At 42.1% G+C, this 16,109-nt stretch overlaps 1 protein-coding gene across 6 annotated transcripts in view; it reads left to right on the top strand.

Moving 5' to 3' along the window:
• The first annotated feature begins 407 nt into the window (after nt 1-407).
• The window catches only part of STIM2 (stromal interaction molecule 2), a 147,938-nt gene continuing 132,236 nt past the window's right edge, over nt 408-16,109 (top strand). For 4 of the 6 annotated variants that reach the window (XM_059164071.1, XM_059164062.1, XM_059164052.1 and 1 more), the window contains exon 1: nt 4,275-4,890. In XM_059164071.1, the coding sequence (XP_059020054.1) occupies nt 4,470-4,890 (421 nt within the window). In that variant the 5' untranslated portion in view covers nt 4,275-4,469. Of the gene's footprint in view, nt 428-4,274; nt 4,891-5,214; nt 5,236-16,109 lie in introns of those variants that run through there. The other 2 variants (XM_059164087.1, XM_059164078.1) reach the window with 2 other exon arrangements.

Genomic DNA, 16,109 nt, shown 5'->3' with positions numbered 1-16,109 from the left:
AAACTAGCTGAGGAATATTCCCTGCCTTATTGGCTTTAAGGAGAAAGAATCTTGCTAATGAGTGATTTCCACTGTGTCACTTTTTCTTCTTAGCGCTTCAATCAACAATTTGAGGACCATATAAATTTGCAGAGGCTTCACAGTTCGAATTCTGGGGCCATCATAACATAGTATCACTTTAGAGATGTTTCTAAAGTTCTCAGGATCTCACTTCCCTTGCGAGCCTGGGTGGGGAGTTAGTGGGAAAACAGAAGGTGCTCCGCAACAGGACTTCCACCTACGGGAGCTCTTTGCATTTCTCGAAGGGGCTTCACCGTAATGAGCAGAAGCGGGGTTACGAGTGACTCCCCGTCAGGCGCCGGGATTCTGTGAAGCTCCTGTATCTTGGTTCCGGGAGAGCCATGTCCTTACTGGAGGCTTATTTGAGGTACGGTGTCTTTAACTCTTTGTTATGTTACTCTTTTATGGTAACTTTGACTCTTTTCAGACTCAAAGCCATGAAAACTGGCACATCCCTCTGTAGGCGAAACGCGGGCCAGAGAAGCTGGGTTGGCGGGCGGGACACAGGAGGAAGCCCCCCTCTCAGTTAACCGCGGACCGGAATTCCCCACTCCCGAACCTCCACCTCAGCTCCGGCTCCACGCCCACCCAAAGCCTGCCGCGCCCGCCCGCGCGGCGACGTCATCCCGCGGCAGCCGGTCGCCCGGACGCACCGCCCACGGAGTGGGAGCCGGAAGCCAGGCTAACTGCGGCGCGCGGCGTCCCGGAACCGCGGGAGCCTGAGAGCTCGCGCACCTGGGGAAAAGGCGGTGGGAGACAACGGGCATGCGCGAGGTTGCCTGGTGGCGCAGGCGCGCTGTTGGCTTCGCTCCCGGGATGAGATCCGGTTCTCCGGGTTGCGGCGGGTTGGCAGTCGTGGGCTGTCTTGGCTCCCCGGGAAAAGGGGGAGAAGAAGATGGGGACCGAGCCCGACGCTTGGGAAGGGCTGGTTTGCTTCTGGGATGGGAGGGGCCGGGTGGACGGATCTTGCGTCTGTGCTGGGCGCGCCCTACGGAGTTAGGGAATTTTTTGTCGGAAGATGAACTCAAGCGACCACGCAGGCAAAGAGCGATGAGCTCTCCCTAAATTAGGAACACGCTCAGAACACACGCCCGGAACCTGGGGCCAGTTTTCCCTGAGGGATGAAAACGTACCTGTGTGCCAGGCAGCGTGCAAAGTCAGAACCTGTTGTTATATTACTCTATTGCAGCCACCAGCAACCCTGTGGGGCGGGCATTGTTACGTGGTCCCTAATTCTCCCCTCCGGAAACCCAAGGCAGAGTACTTTTCTTACGGGTTACACAGCTGAAAAATAATGGAGTTGCAGTTTCCACCAGGTTTCTCTCATTCTAAAGCTTAGTGATCCCCATCAAATGCTTGAAGTAGCGAATGGGTGAAAAGCAGACAATAAGGACATTCTGTAAATTAATGGATAAGGTTTGGACGTTAAGAACTAGGCTGTAGGAAGGCAGGCGGCCAGGAAGGGGCTTAACGTAGATTCTAAGGGAATTTGGCAAGAGAAAAGAAAGTTTTTTGGAAGCTAGGAAAGGGAAGGCAAAAGCTTGGAGGTGGGACAGGAAGTCAAAAGAAAGGAAGGCGATTACTCTAACGGGCACCTGGTGTTTGTTTTCGGCTTGTAAATGGAAGCCTCTGTAATTCTATAGAACCTCTTGCCTTCCAAAGCACCGGACTTTGTCTTTTCTGGATTTAGGTTTATGCTAGATGCACAGTGGTGCTATGCCTCTCTACAACAAGAGGATGCATTCTGGCCACTCTAATAGAAACATTGGCACCCACGTCAGAGATGATACGAGATGAAGGATTTAGGGCTGAACTCTGACATGCTTGTGACAGGTCTCCTCAGTGTTCCCAGGTACCTCCCTATCTCCTTCTGGCTCCAGCAGTGAGAGGCATAAACAGTTAATCATAACCCCAAGTCCAGTGCGCTCTAATTGCCAACATCCTTATCTTTCAAAGAGGAGAGGTGCCTTGCTGGCTCAGTCAGTGGAGCATGGTACTCTTCATCTCAGGTAATGAGTTCAAGCCTCAGATCGGGTGTGGAGCCTATTTAAAATAAAAGGGGGGGGATCCTATATAATCTTTGTCTAAAGAAGTTTGGCCTCAGTGATTTGATAATTTGTTTGTGTTTTATACTGCAGTTATTGCTATAGCAATACAGCCTGCTGTACCCAATTTAGCAACTAATTAGCTACTACTTTGTTTTTGCCACTAATTATTTAATGAGTGTAAATTTTATCTCCTAAACAAGATCCTCAGATTCCCCAGGCAGGGACTGTGTGGTCTCTCATATCCCTGAGTTCTGACTTGACTTTTTTGTCTCTTATTCCTCTCGAATTCCCACTACTCATTACCCTCCCGAGTACATACTAGGCACTCAGTAAATATTGCGTGTATGACATGTTGAAGAGCAGAAAACAAGCCTGTTATTTATATTTTACTGGTCTTCTAGCAAAGTTCTCTCCTTTTGGTAGATGCTCAGCAAATGTGTGACTTCATTGCTGTGCCTTTCAGCAGGGGAAATATAATTTCCCTGTCGTCCTATTAAGAATTGCCACCTAGGAGCACCTGGGTGGCTCAGCGGGTTAAAGCCTCTGCCTTTGGCTCAGGTCGTGGTCCTACCGTTCTGGGATCAAGCCCCACATCGGGCTCTCTGCTTGGCAGGGAGCCTGCTTCCCCTTCTCTATCTGCCTGCCTCTCTGCCTACTTGTGATTTCTGCCTGTCAAATAAATACATAAAATCTTAAAAAAAAAAAAAAAAGAATTGCCATCTAAAGCACTGTCCCCAAGAAGTCTGTCAAGAAATAATTGTTGGTCTGGGGGCCTGGGTGGCTCAGTGGGTTAAAGCCTCAGCCTTCAGCTCAGGTCATGATCCCAGGGTCCTGCAATTGAGTCCCAATCCCCCCCAACCCTCATCAGGCTCTCTGCTCAGCAGGGAGCCTGCTTCCTCCTCTCTCTCTCTCTCTCTCTGCCTGCCTGTCTGCCTACTTGTGATCTGTCAAATAAATAAATAAAATCTTTAAAAAAAAAAAAGAGAAATAATTGTTGACAGATTGATTAGCTTCAAAGAAATTCTCAATTCTTTCCTCCCGTGCATCCACTCTTCCACAGTAAATGAATCATGGTTATGTTGGCCAGATGGGACTGCGAAATTCTTTGGGAGACTGTGTAATTTGAGTAGCTTCTTGACTTGAGAAAACCCGCCAATACAAACTAAAATCAAACCCTGACCCAACAACAAAAAACTAATACCAAACAGGATCTTTATGCTCAGGAACCCTATCTGCAAATCTTAACTTTGTGCTCCTGGAAGAGAGAATGCCTCTGCGTGTGCTGCGTGTGCAGGGCGCTGGTGCATTGTGCTTCATTCCCTGTAGGTAAAGCCAAATCTGAACCACCATTCTGTAAACTTAAACGGACAGCAAAAAATTTTTATGCTGGGGTGGTAGCGAGGTGATGAGTTCAGGTAATGCTTGAACATAGGATAGTTAAGATGGCAAAGCAAATCCATTTCAAATATTTGCATCCAATGGTCCTAAATCTGTCCCTGTCTCTAATTAGCTGTGGGGCCTAGAGGCAAGTTACCTACCATCTCTGCGCCTTAATTTGCTCATTTGTAAAGTGGGGTTGATAAGCGATACCAATACCTAACATTTAGAATTACAATGTGTAAATCTGCAAAGGCTTTAGAGCACCTGACGCGTGGGCTTGTACCAAGCGCTTTAAGTAAATAAAATACTGCTCTCTGCTAACCTCTACTTCCACTTTGCAGGCATCTTGTAAGCCGCACCTATATTGAAATTCTAGAGACGCCGCTGTTTTTGATTACAAGGTTTTCCTGACCCATGCAATTATTTTTGTTGTCGTCTACACGCCTATAACTTGCCCAAACAATTTGGGAAGTCTGTACTCCTTTGTCCCGCCTCTTTGGTACCCCCACCCTCCAGCTGTCTGGGCGGGTCCGTGAATGGGGGAGGGGGACATGCCGGTCTTCCTCCCCGCCTTCCAACTCCGTAGCTCCAGGAGAGCGTTAGCAGCTACCCCACGGGACTCCAGTCTTCCCGGGAACGCCCTCGGGGGCGGGGCTGTGGGGCCACGCAGGCGCAGTGCAGCAGGGCCGCGCTTGCGCCGTGGAGAGGCTGAAGGAGGCGGGGGATTGGTATGCTGCGTGCGAGTGTGTGAGGGGAGGAGGCATCGGGGCCGAGCGTGGTACTACGACGGGCGCGGGCCGAAGGGGGCGGGGGGATGCGCCGCGGCGGCGGTGGCGCGGGCGCTGGGGCTGGTGTTCAGAGGCGCCAGAGCAGCGGATCCCGGTCTCGCCGCCGCAGGAGCGCGGGTGTCGCGCGCGGCCTGGAGACGCCGTACCTTTCTGCCCCTCACCTTTTTTTTTTTTTTTTAAATAACCGGAACCAATGAACGCAGCCGGGACCCGAGCTCCAGAGGCCGCCGGTGCGGAGGGGACCAGGCTGGCGCCCAGCAGGAGCTCGAGTCCGAGGCGGCGAGGGCGGCCCGAGAAGTCGCCCGCAGCGGCAACGGCTGCAGCGCCTGGCGGAGCGGACGAGCGGCCGGCGACTGGGGCGCCGCCGCGCTTTCCCTTCGCTCCTCCTCCGCGCCCTCATCCCGCCGCGGCGTCCGGCCCGGCCTCGGGCTGGCTGCTGCGGCGGCGGTGGTGCTGGGCTGCGCTGCTGGTGTTCGGACTGCTGGTGGCCGGAGCGGCGGACGGATGCGAGCTGGTGTCCCGGCACCTCCGCGGGCGGCGGGCCTCAGGCTCTGCCGCGGCAGCCGTCTCCTCTCACGCTGCGGCGGCTGGCGACAGTCCGGCGCTCATGACAGGTGAGGGCCCGGGGGGCGGCGGGCGGGGCAAGGCCGGCTGCTGCGGGACTCCCATCCCCGGGAGGGGCCCGTACCCCTGCTGGGTGCCCGCTAGACGACTGCCACGGACGGTGTGCGGTGCGGAGCGGGGCGCCCAGACGCCAGCGCCTTGGCCGCTGCTTGGTCGCGGTCCCCTACAGTCGGGACGCCTTTCTCCTCCCACCCCCACCCCCGACACCCCGCCCTCGACAGAGCCTCTCGACGGCACTCGCTTCTCCGCCCTACAGTCGGACTCCCCAGTGTTCCTCGCTGAGCAATGCGGTGGTTTCTCTTCGGTGCTGCAGAAGAGCCAGCAGGGTGTGCAGGGTACTGGGCTGATTTTTTTTTTTTTTTTTTTTTTTTTTTTAAAGCTGCTACAAAAAGTCAGCGCAGCACTGCGGTATTTAGTCTGCTTGTGGCGCTCCTTTTGCAAAGGCAGCTGGCAGCGAGTCTCACAGGTTCAAAGCCTCGCTGAGCACAATGTCCCAGGGGAGGCTGCTAAAGAGGATTCTTTGAGAGCCGTAATACCTAATGGTATTAGTGGTTCCGTATTAGTATGCGGAAACCTCTAAACCTAACGTGTATTTTTGGAGGGTTGGGAGGAAGGTTTTAAAGGATGGGAAGTATTTGCTGCTTGGAGCATCACTGGGGGATTAAAGGGTGCAGAAAGCTCTTCAGGTTACCAGAAATGTACCTATAATTTGTTAGGCTCAGGATATTCGTTTCGGGGCTTGTATTTGAGCAGCACAGTTCTGCTACAGCGCACCAGCACCTTTGTAGTATAGAACGTTCTCGAAATTATTTAAAACTTGCGAACATGTTTAGTAAGTTTAGAAAGAAAATTGAATCTCTTTAAAGCCTTCCAGTGTCACGTACAACTGATACGTGTGGTTTAAGTAATGATGTAGGGATCTTGAAACGATTTCTTTTGGAAAAGTAGTGGAGCCAAAGCTTATTTTTAAAATTTTTGTACTGTATTTAAAGGTCATCAGTAGGTTTTCTACACTGATTGCAAGACTAAAAAGAAAAAGCAAAGTGGAACAAGATGACCCATCATTGATTTAACCAAAGTGATAGTCCAGCAGGCCCCTGAAAGTTACTAACAGCTGCTCTGAGAAGTGCCCAGGAGCTGTACTCTTGGAGCAAAGCAGCTCTTCTCTGGGTTCTGTGACAGAGTGTTTACTAGTTCAGAGAGGAGGGTGTTGGTAAACTTTGTCAGGCTCTTTCAAAGTTGTGTAGAACATAATGATCAGAATCTTTACTTTACTCTGAAACATATCAAGCTCTTTTAAATGAAACTTGAAACATCAAACCTATCACTGGTTAAATTTGGATAAAATGATTACAGAATGATGAGTATTAGCATAGTATACTTTGAAAGGATAGGTGGAATAACTTTAAGCTTTAATAGTCTTTATTGTCCAAATACAACTGTGGCAGATAAAATGAAGAACAGTGATTATTAGGAAATTAGTAAGAAAACCAATTGCAAAGGTTAAGGAAAGTAGCAAGATAAAACTGATTCAGAAGGTTTAATGCCTCATGCAGGAAGGGAGGGAACAAATATTTGGGCTTCTAGAAGATATAGGAGCATGACTCTTGGTTTCTTGAGCAGAAGAGTTCGATTAACAAATAATTGGCTAATGTTTTATCAGTAATTGGTAGGAGGGCATGCGATTTAGAAAATTCAGTACTTCCTAACTGATAACAGTACAATGTATAGTATATAGATTATAGCAAGGAAATTACTTCAGGTGGAATTTTAACCAGCTGTTTATAATCCTTTTTGAAGATTTAAATTTCTCTTATGGCATCATGGAAAAGGAAAGGTGATTGTTATTAGATAAGAAGTGTGATCACACAAAGTGAGTTTGTACTATAGTGATTTAAAATATGTTTACAAAAATAATATTAACTCTGGAATTTATTTTGAATGTTCTTATTCTTTCCCTTTGTTGGAACACTAATTTTTAACAAGTTAAACATTTCCATTTCAAATTTAAGATAATCTGACTATACAATGTGCAAGTTAAATTGTCATTTTACTAAGTTTATGTAAATACAGTCAGTAGCACTGATACTTGGGAAGTGGTAGATTGAAGTCTGTAATAAAGTTGGAGCATATTGAAAATTTTTTTGAGCTCTATATATGCTCTTCACTATAGGGCTCTTTCCCATTCTTCTGATTGTGTGAATAGTGCTTTCTTTAATGGTTTCTACTTGTGTTAGGCCAAACCCCAAACATAATAAATTATGGCTATTGTACACTTCAGGAAGTAGAACCATAAACTGTACCTAAAAAATACTGCTTTATCATATTCTGGGAAGCATTAATGGAGAGAAGTGGGGTAGAGAGCATTAGTAATAAAACTAAGATACATGTGAATTTTGAAAGTGGAAAATTCTTGACAGAATTCTGAGAGAAGAATTGTATTCTGGCTCTGTATTAAAGTTGTCATTTAACTGTGAGTATTCTTAATAGCTCTGAAAGTGAGAGCCAAAATCAAATCTTTTCTTTTCCTCTACAGATTGGTATTTTTAATACTTCAGCAACATCATAAAGAGTTTGCCTCTTACAAATAAAATGTTGAAAGCATTCTTTTCCACTGGATTTTGTCTTCCAAGAGTTTTACTTTTGAGGTTTAGTGTAGTTTAAGACTAAATTGCTTTTAAGTCATCTGTCTCATGCTTAGTTTTAAGTAAGCAAGTGTTCTTACAAAGAGAGACTGAGAAATCATCAAAAGAAACAGACTCACCATTATAATGAATATTGGTTTATATTTTCCTTTTTTATATTACGTTTCCAGGATTGAGTGTGCAAATGTTTTGATAAAGTGAAACCAGTATTTATAATACTGTGTAGTAAAGGCTTAAATTACATATACATGTATATATCTTTAGGGCTCTTGCTTTGAAAGTGATTGAAATTTAAAGCAAATTAGGGCTTGGTGATGAAGTTTGTTGATTACTATCTAAGGCAGTGTTTTAATAATTCAAGCATTATTATTATTATTTGTCTGACAGATTTAGAATCTGTGAATTGATCCCAGTGAAGAGTGATTGATCTAATCCAGATATGGTCTCGAGAAATAGTTTATGAGAGGGCAGGGGAAGGTCAAAGAATACACATATGCAAATATGTCATTTGTGTATATGAATATATCACAGTTCTTTATTCTGGCAAAGTGTGCACAATACAGTTGATCATTGAACAATGGGGTCAGGAGTGCTGACCTGTGCAGTTAAAAATCTGAGTATAACTTTTGACTCCTTCAAACTTAATTACGAATAACCTACTAGTGACCAGAAGCCTAAATAGTTGATAGACATATATTTCATATTTGTATTATATACTATATTCTTAAAGTAAGTTAGAGTAAAGAAAGTGTTATTAAGAAAGTCATAAGGGAGAGAAAATATATTTACAGTACTGTACTGTATGGAAAAAATATGTATATAAGTGAACCCCCAAAGTTTAAATCCATAGAGTTCAAACAAAGTTCAAGGGTCAACTGTAACTGAAACATTTAAAACATGTTTTCTTGTAGAAGTTGTTTCAGAATTTTTTTTTTAAAGATTTTATTTATTTATTTGACAGAGGGAGATCACAGAGAAGCAGGCAGAGAGTGGAGGAAGCAGGCTCCCTGCTGAGCAGAGAGCCTGATGCTGGGCTCCATCCCAGGACCCTGGGATCATGACCTGAGCCGAAGGCAGAGGCTCTAACCCACTGAGCCACCCAGGCGCCCCTGTTTCAGAATTTTTTAAAACAAATTTTAGCTTCAGAAATATTTGGTTCTATCTTTTCTTAAAAATGAATTAATGCAGCCTTCTTTAGTGCCTCTGTTAAGGTTTACTATAATACTTATCATTAGTATGATATTAGAAATATAAAACTTTTTTTTTTTTTTAAAGATTTTATTTATTTATTGGACAGACAGAGATCACAAGTAGGCAGAGAGGTAGGCAGAGAGAGGAAGGGAAGCAGGCTTCCTGCCGAGCAGAGAGCTAGATTCAGGGCTTGATCCCAGGACCCTGCCATCTTGACCTGAGCAGAAGGCAGAGGCTTTAACCTACTGAGCCACTCAGGTGCCCCTGCAATATAAAACATTTTAAGACATGTCTTTTGGAAGTATTAAAATTTCAGTGAAAACTTAAAATATTCTTAATGTGAAGTTATACCATTTAGAAAGAGCCACTCATTAGTGTTAAACACATGTATGTGATGGGGGTTTTGTTAATTTAGATGAAAATACTTCACATGAACGTGATTATCACTGTAAAAAATCTCAAGGTTCATTTTTAAGCATTTCACCTTGCATACCTAACATTTACCTAGCAAATGTCACTTTTTAAAAAAATTAGTATTGGCTTGAGTGTAGTTACATATATGTTGCTTTGAGGAGTATTTTACAGTGAATTTATAGTGTTGATGTTTACATTGTGACAATAGGTAAACTTATAGTGTAGTTCACATAGTATTAGAAACCATTGTTTCTCTTTTTGTGAAATTGCTCTTTCTGAGTTTAGCTTCTGATTTCCTGAAGCCACGTTTTGATGGATAGGTCTTGTGCTGTGTTCTCTTTTGGCTTCCCAGGTTAACTAGTACTGGTCCTTTTCTTCATCATTCTTTGGCCATTGTGATAAGGGGTTTTTCTTTTTCTTTCCTCTTCTTTCTTTCTTTCTTTCTTTTTTTTTTGTTTGTTTGTTTGTTTGTTTGTTTTGTCTTGTTCTCTTGCTAACTACAGGATTAAGTATCTACTTATATCTGTTTTGATCTAGTCTGTTTTGAACATTTCAGAATTATCTTACTGGTCTGGAGACATTGCTTTTCTTGAGAATACCATGATAGAACTGATTGGTGTCTGTTGGGAATCCCCTTACATAGGAATAACTTAGAGGGCCAGTTGGTAAAATGGGTTACGGATTTGGCTTAACTTTAGCAATAGGAGGATCCATACCAGAATTCTTTACTTTGCTTAGGGCTTGCTTTTTGGTTGGATACATGCTTATGTTTTTAGATTAATTTTGACTTCTGTGTGACTGTGTGTTTTTGGATTTTGGCTTACTCATTGATAATAATGCAGTGTAGAATACTTGTAAGATGATGCTTGAGATCTGTATCTATGTGTATGGTAGCCAAAGTATGAACTGGTTGAGCTAATGTTAAGATACACAGTTAGTAATATGAGTAGCAAGCCATTATTGATATTCACTAGAATTATGACCTTATCTTATTAAGAACTATCAGATTTTATTATCAAACCATTATTATTTTTTTTAAAGATTTATTTATTTGAGAGAGAAGGAGAGTAGTAAGACTCCCCACTCAGTGTGAAGCCCGGCACAGGACTCAATTTCATGAGCCTGAGATCATGACCTCAGCCGAAATCAAGAGTTGGACCCTTAAGTGACTGAGCCACCCAGGTTCCCCTCAGCCAAACGATTATGAAACCTATGCAGAATACTATATGTACAGTAGGAATTGGAAAGAATACAAAAAGGAGTGAGACAATGAGTGTGCCTGTTGGGAATAGTATGTATATTTATTAAACTATTACTAGCTGTCAGTATTGTGCTAAGTGCCGTATATACATCACTGTTTTATTTCTGAGATTAACACTGTTGGCGATAACCCTACTGTAATCTTCTTTTAAAAGATGAGGAAAGCCATAGAGGATGATCTTAAGTAACTCGCCCAAGGTTATACTTAGTAATTATAGTCAGAGATTGACTTGAGTTTTTCTGCTTACAAAGCTTTGATTCTTAACTTGTATGTTGTATGCATCTTAGACACAACTAAACATAATGAGACAGACTGACTAGTACCAATAAAAGACTGCAAAATATTGGGGAAGGGAAGACTATTAGGGAATAGGAGGAAGTTAGGGTTTGAGTGGGAGCTTGATGTATAAATAGGGACTTCTTGTGGAGATGAGTGAAAGAGCTTTCTGGGAGAAGGCATAATATACAAGAATAAGCGGTAAATTAATAGTTCTTTTTAGAGTTAAGTATAGGGTGTATATAAAGTAGTGGGAAATGCAAGGAGAAAGAAGATTCCATCCAAATTATCTAGAACTTTAATATTCCTTAGTTTATATGCTTTGTTTTGAAATGTCAACACATCTAACACTGGGGTACCCAGCCATGTGCATGGGAGTATGGGAATTATGATACATTTTCTTGGCGTATCCATTTTACTAACTGCGAAACAAACAAGTATTTAATCCATAGTAGTTTAAAACATTTAACAGTACTGAACTTGCATGTGTTATGGAGAATGTAAATTTACTTTTATTGTTAAGGTAAAACAAAAGCCTTAAGGAGGTATTTTGATCTTTAGTAAACTCTGTTTTCCTGCTGGGTTGGGAAAGCACTGTGGTTTTTGAACATTGAAGTGACATGAGCTCTTTGTTTAAGAAAGCACAGTCTGGGTGGATGGAAATGAGGAGATGTGAGATAAATGAAGAGGCCAGTTAGGAAGCTGTATAGAAGTAAAGGCCTTGACAGTTTTAATCATGAAATTATGGAGATGAAAATGTTTAGAGGAAATTTTATAAAATTTGCTTTATTGTTAGAAAGGAATCTAGAGGAAGTCTAAGAAGCAATAATTATTGTTTAATTTTAAACATGTAACCTTTGTAGCGTGACTTAGATTGGTGAAAGTCCTTGAAAATATCAAGAGGAAATGTATTTTTAGTATCATTATTTTATTTTGATTTAATCTTTTAAAAGATTTTATCCTTTATTTAGAGAGCACGAGTGCATGTGAGCGAGAGCGAACATGCAAGTTGGGGGAGAGGCAGAGGGGGAGAGAGAGAGAGAGAGAGAGAGAGTGAGTCTCAAGCAGACTTAGCAGAGAGTGCTGAGCTGGACACAAGGCTGGATCCCAGGACCCTGAGACCTTGACTTGAGCTGAAATCAAGAGCTAGATGCTCAACCAACTAAGCCACCCAGGTGCCCCTAGTATTCCGTATTTTAAAGTACAAATTTATTCCTTAACAAAGGATAACTTTCCAGGTTGACTTAATACTATATTGCATCAAAGTTGAACTTTCCCCACCCCCACCCCTTCCTTGACTGGCAGTGTCTTAGAATACTGGCATATTATTTGTTTCAAAATTAACTTTTGAATTTCACATATGAATTTCAAGCTTGATCCTTAGCTGATGATTTCAAATGACAAATCTAAATGATTTGTTCATTTCCTTATCCTTCCAGAACTTTATATTAGTAGGTATTAGATATTTAGTTCTTCTTGAATTATCTAATCCTGTCTTCAGTAACTGTTTTCCTTGACTGGTTTTATTTTTGCTAATTTTAAGGGTTGTTCTCTCCTGTCTCTGTCCTCAGTCTTGTGTTCCTCTAGCCTAGCTGAACATTTCCTCCTCACAGAACTTCATTACTAGGAAAGTTCTAAATTGGGGATAGGGAACCCCAAGCCAATGATTGATTTGACTTTTGGCTTTATTTCATTTGGCCCTTGAGGTGATACTGCACAACTATCATGGCTGCGGACCTGAGAGTAATTTTCCTTCTGCTAGGCTGCCTCAGTCATGCAGTGTAAAGTGAAACAACTTTAGGATGAAGACTAAAATTAGTTGTAGAATGTTAAATAGTGGCTATTCAGTGTTTTCTTTAGATGTTGGTAATTGGCCTTACCCCCAGAACCACAGAGTAATACCAGAACAGTTATTTGGACTAATATTCATCTCAGACCCCACGCACCTATATCTTGTCCCAGTGTTTCTTGCAAAATAAATTTGTCTTTCTTTGTGCTTATGGATCTTGGCCTCTGTTTAACTTACTTTTACCTCTACTTGTTCTCTCTTTCTCTACCTCTCTCTCTCTTTTTTTAAGATTTTATTTATTTATTTGACAGACAGAGATCACAAGTAGGCAGAGAGGCAGGCTTTCTCTACCTCTCTTTTGGCCTTCTAAACTTGCCAGTATACAGAACTTTCACACTTCAAAAATGATTTTACTGAGTTAAAAACTAGGTTTTTGACTTAAAAAATAATTGAAGTGAATATGATTTATGTGATTTAAAAATACTAAACAATCTTATCACAAACCCCTGGAGTAACAAAAATGATTTGTAGTTGTTTGTTAAATGATTCTCAGTAAGTAAAAAAGGTTTTTTTTAAAACCCTTACTTGCTGGGGCGCCTGGGTGGCTCAGTGGGCTAAGCCCCTGCCTTCGGCTCAGGTCATGATCCCAGGGTTCTGGGATCCAGCCCCACATGGGGCTCTCTGCTCAGCAGGGAGCCTGCTTCCTTCTCTCTCTCTCTGTGCCTCTCTGTGCCTGCCTTTCTGCCTACTTGTGATCTGTCTGTCAAATAAATAAATAAAAATCTTAAAGAAAAAAAAACCCTTACTTGCAATTTTTATCTGCTGTTTAACATATTGGACATTTCACAGGTCCATGTTATTGTGCTTATTTTTTTTTCCTTTTTACAAATATCTGATGTTGAGTAAATAGATGATGTTAATCCTTCTTCTCTATTCCTATTTTCCAGCAAGAAACCTCTAACTTTTTTGTTAATGATAAGTATATAATTTCTCCTGTTTCCTTACTTTCATCTTTAGCAATTCTTTCTACTTTGTTACACACATTCAAACTGTGTTAATCCTTGATATTTCTTCTGTGTTTCTGGATACCAAAATTAAAAAAAAAATCTACTTTGAATCTTTGTTCAACTGGGGGTATAGATACTCTGCTATGTTTTGAGTTTGCTTTTTAAAATAGACCTTGTGATTTGCATCCAGTGTTTGGTTCTAGGTCTGTTGAAATAGATCCTAAAAAGAAGGGTGGAGGGTAAAAGTCAGAAAGTCACACTTGGTGAGTGTGTGTGTGTGTGTGTGTCTGTACATAAAGCTTTAAACATTATTAAGGGATTGTTTAGTGCCAGATATGATGCAAGGAACTGGGGATATAAAGATGCTGAAATTTCATTGTTGCAAGAACAATATAGACTTGAAAATAATCTGAGAGTGAATTGCATAATCCAAAAAAAAAAAGTAATAATATTGTATTTGTTTTTTAAAAGAAATCTACTGTGGGAGCTTATTTCGTAGCATTTCTGCATTTCTAAAAATACCTATTAGAAGGTCCTTATTATATATTTGCAATATTGAAAACGAGCCCCCTTCCCCTTCTTTGGAACAAGTTGTGGTATTAATAAATACAATACTTTTTTGTTTACTTTATGGTATTACTTTTTGTCTTCATTAACAGGCAGACAAGCAAATAAACAAAACACTTAAGTGACTGTATGTGCCAGTCACCAAGTTAGGTGTTTGGAATTTTAAGATTAATAAGATACTGATCTTGCTTTTTATTCTAGGAGGAGATACTGACTTTTAAATGGTGATGCTACATTGTGATAGGAGGGGGGCATAAGGGCTGTATTTAATAGAATTGCATTTTGATGTGGGGAGGTGGGGTATTTAAAACACGTTTTTTAAAAATTTCATTTTAAGTAATTTCTACACCAACGTAGGGCTCTAACTCACAACTCTGAGGTCAAGAGTTGCATGCTCCACAAGTGAGCCAGTCACGTGCCCAACATGGGCTTTTTTTCCCTACAGAAGTATTCACTGAGAATGCATGGGAGTTTGTCACATAGGGGGGGTTGCCTAAGTGGCTTAGTTGGTTAAGTGTCTGACTCTTGGTTTTGGCTCAGGTCATGATCTCAGGACGTAGCAGAGGGAGAGGGACAAGCCCACTCCAGGCTGGGTGCTCAGCCTGGAGTCTGCTTGTCCCTCTCCCTCTGCTATGTCCCTGCCATGCCTGTCCATGCTCACTCTGTCTTTCTCTCTCACAAATAAATAAACTCCTTAAAAAAATGTTATAAAGAGTTTGTCACATGGGGCAAGGTATAGCACTGTGAGAGAAGGAAGCTGAGTGGGGAATGACATCATAGACATTGCCATTTGAGAATGCTTAGTGAAGGTTGTGAATTACTGGTGTTGCAGAGTCAATGGTCAGCCTGTTTGTAGTGTATCAACATCCGTGTCGGCATGTGGGATTCAAATTTATGCCAGGCATTTGTATGTTTTATCTTATTTAATCCTTTAGAGTCCTGCTGAGGTTATTGTCATATCTGTAGATTACTATGTATGATGGAGATTTAGGATTGGTCTCAAATAGTTTATAACCTTAAAAATCCTCCTGGGTGGTACCTGTGTGGCTCAGTCAGTTAAGTGTTTTCAGCTCTGGTCATGATCCCAGGACCCTGGGATTGAGGCCTGCATCAGGCTCCTGCTAAGCAGGGGTCTACTTTTCCCTCTCCCTCTGTGCTAGTGTGTTCTCTCTCTCTCAAGTAAATAAATAAAATCTTTAAAAAAAATCCACCAATGTGGAAATTTTTATGATAAATTAAAATTTAAAGAATTAAATTGGTAACCTCAGTAAGTGGGTAATTCCTGTTTGTGATTTGTTTTCATGAATATTCCTTAAGAATGTCAGTTTTAAGAAGCATAACATTTTACATCTTGAACTTTTTTCTGGGCCGTAAGTCTGGTCCCACTTTTTGTACAGTGTGATCAGGAGCATAGCCTCTAGATTAGAGTGGAATTGCTTGAGCTTGAGTCCCAGTCTGATAGTGGTTCTGTAATCAGGGGTAGGTGATTTAATTTATTCATGTTTAAAAAGTGTTTCTGGCCCCAATTCCAGTCTGTGCGGGGGAGACTTGCCCATACCAGCAAGCAGTTCTCCGACTCCAGCGGAGAGTCTGAGAATTCAGCCCGATTCTGATGTTTTCTACCTGAGATAGAATCAGATCCCACATGTAGAGTGCTCAGTCCCACAAGACTACCTTCCATTTCAGAAGCCAGTCACAAGCCCTGGTTTGTTACCTGTGCTTCTGACTGATCCTCTGTAAATCATAGGTTCCCATGGATCCCCCACCTTGGGTTTGATTAATTTGCTAGAGTGGCTCACAGAACTAAGGAAAACTCATTTACTACCAGTTTATTGCAAAGGATATTAAAAGATACAGGTCAGCAGCCAGATGAAAAGTTATATCGGGCAAAATCCCAAACAGAGGAGCTTCTATCCTCCTGGAGTTTGGGGCTCTGCCTAATGGCACATGAAGCTTTCTGGTTCCCCAAGATGGAAGCTCTCTGAATTGCCCTCTTTTTGTTTTTTTATGGAGACATTGGGTTTTCATTATGTAGGCAGGACTGATGAACTCATTGGCC

The sequence above is a fragment of the Mustela lutreola genome, chromosome 1 (assembly GCF_030435805.1).
Source record: "Mustela lutreola isolate mMusLut2 chromosome 1, mMusLut2.pri, whole genome shotgun sequence".
Taxonomy (NCBI): domain Eukaryota; kingdom Metazoa; phylum Chordata; class Mammalia; order Carnivora; family Mustelidae; genus Mustela; species Mustela lutreola.
This window is presented reverse-complemented; position numbering and strand designations above follow the sequence as displayed.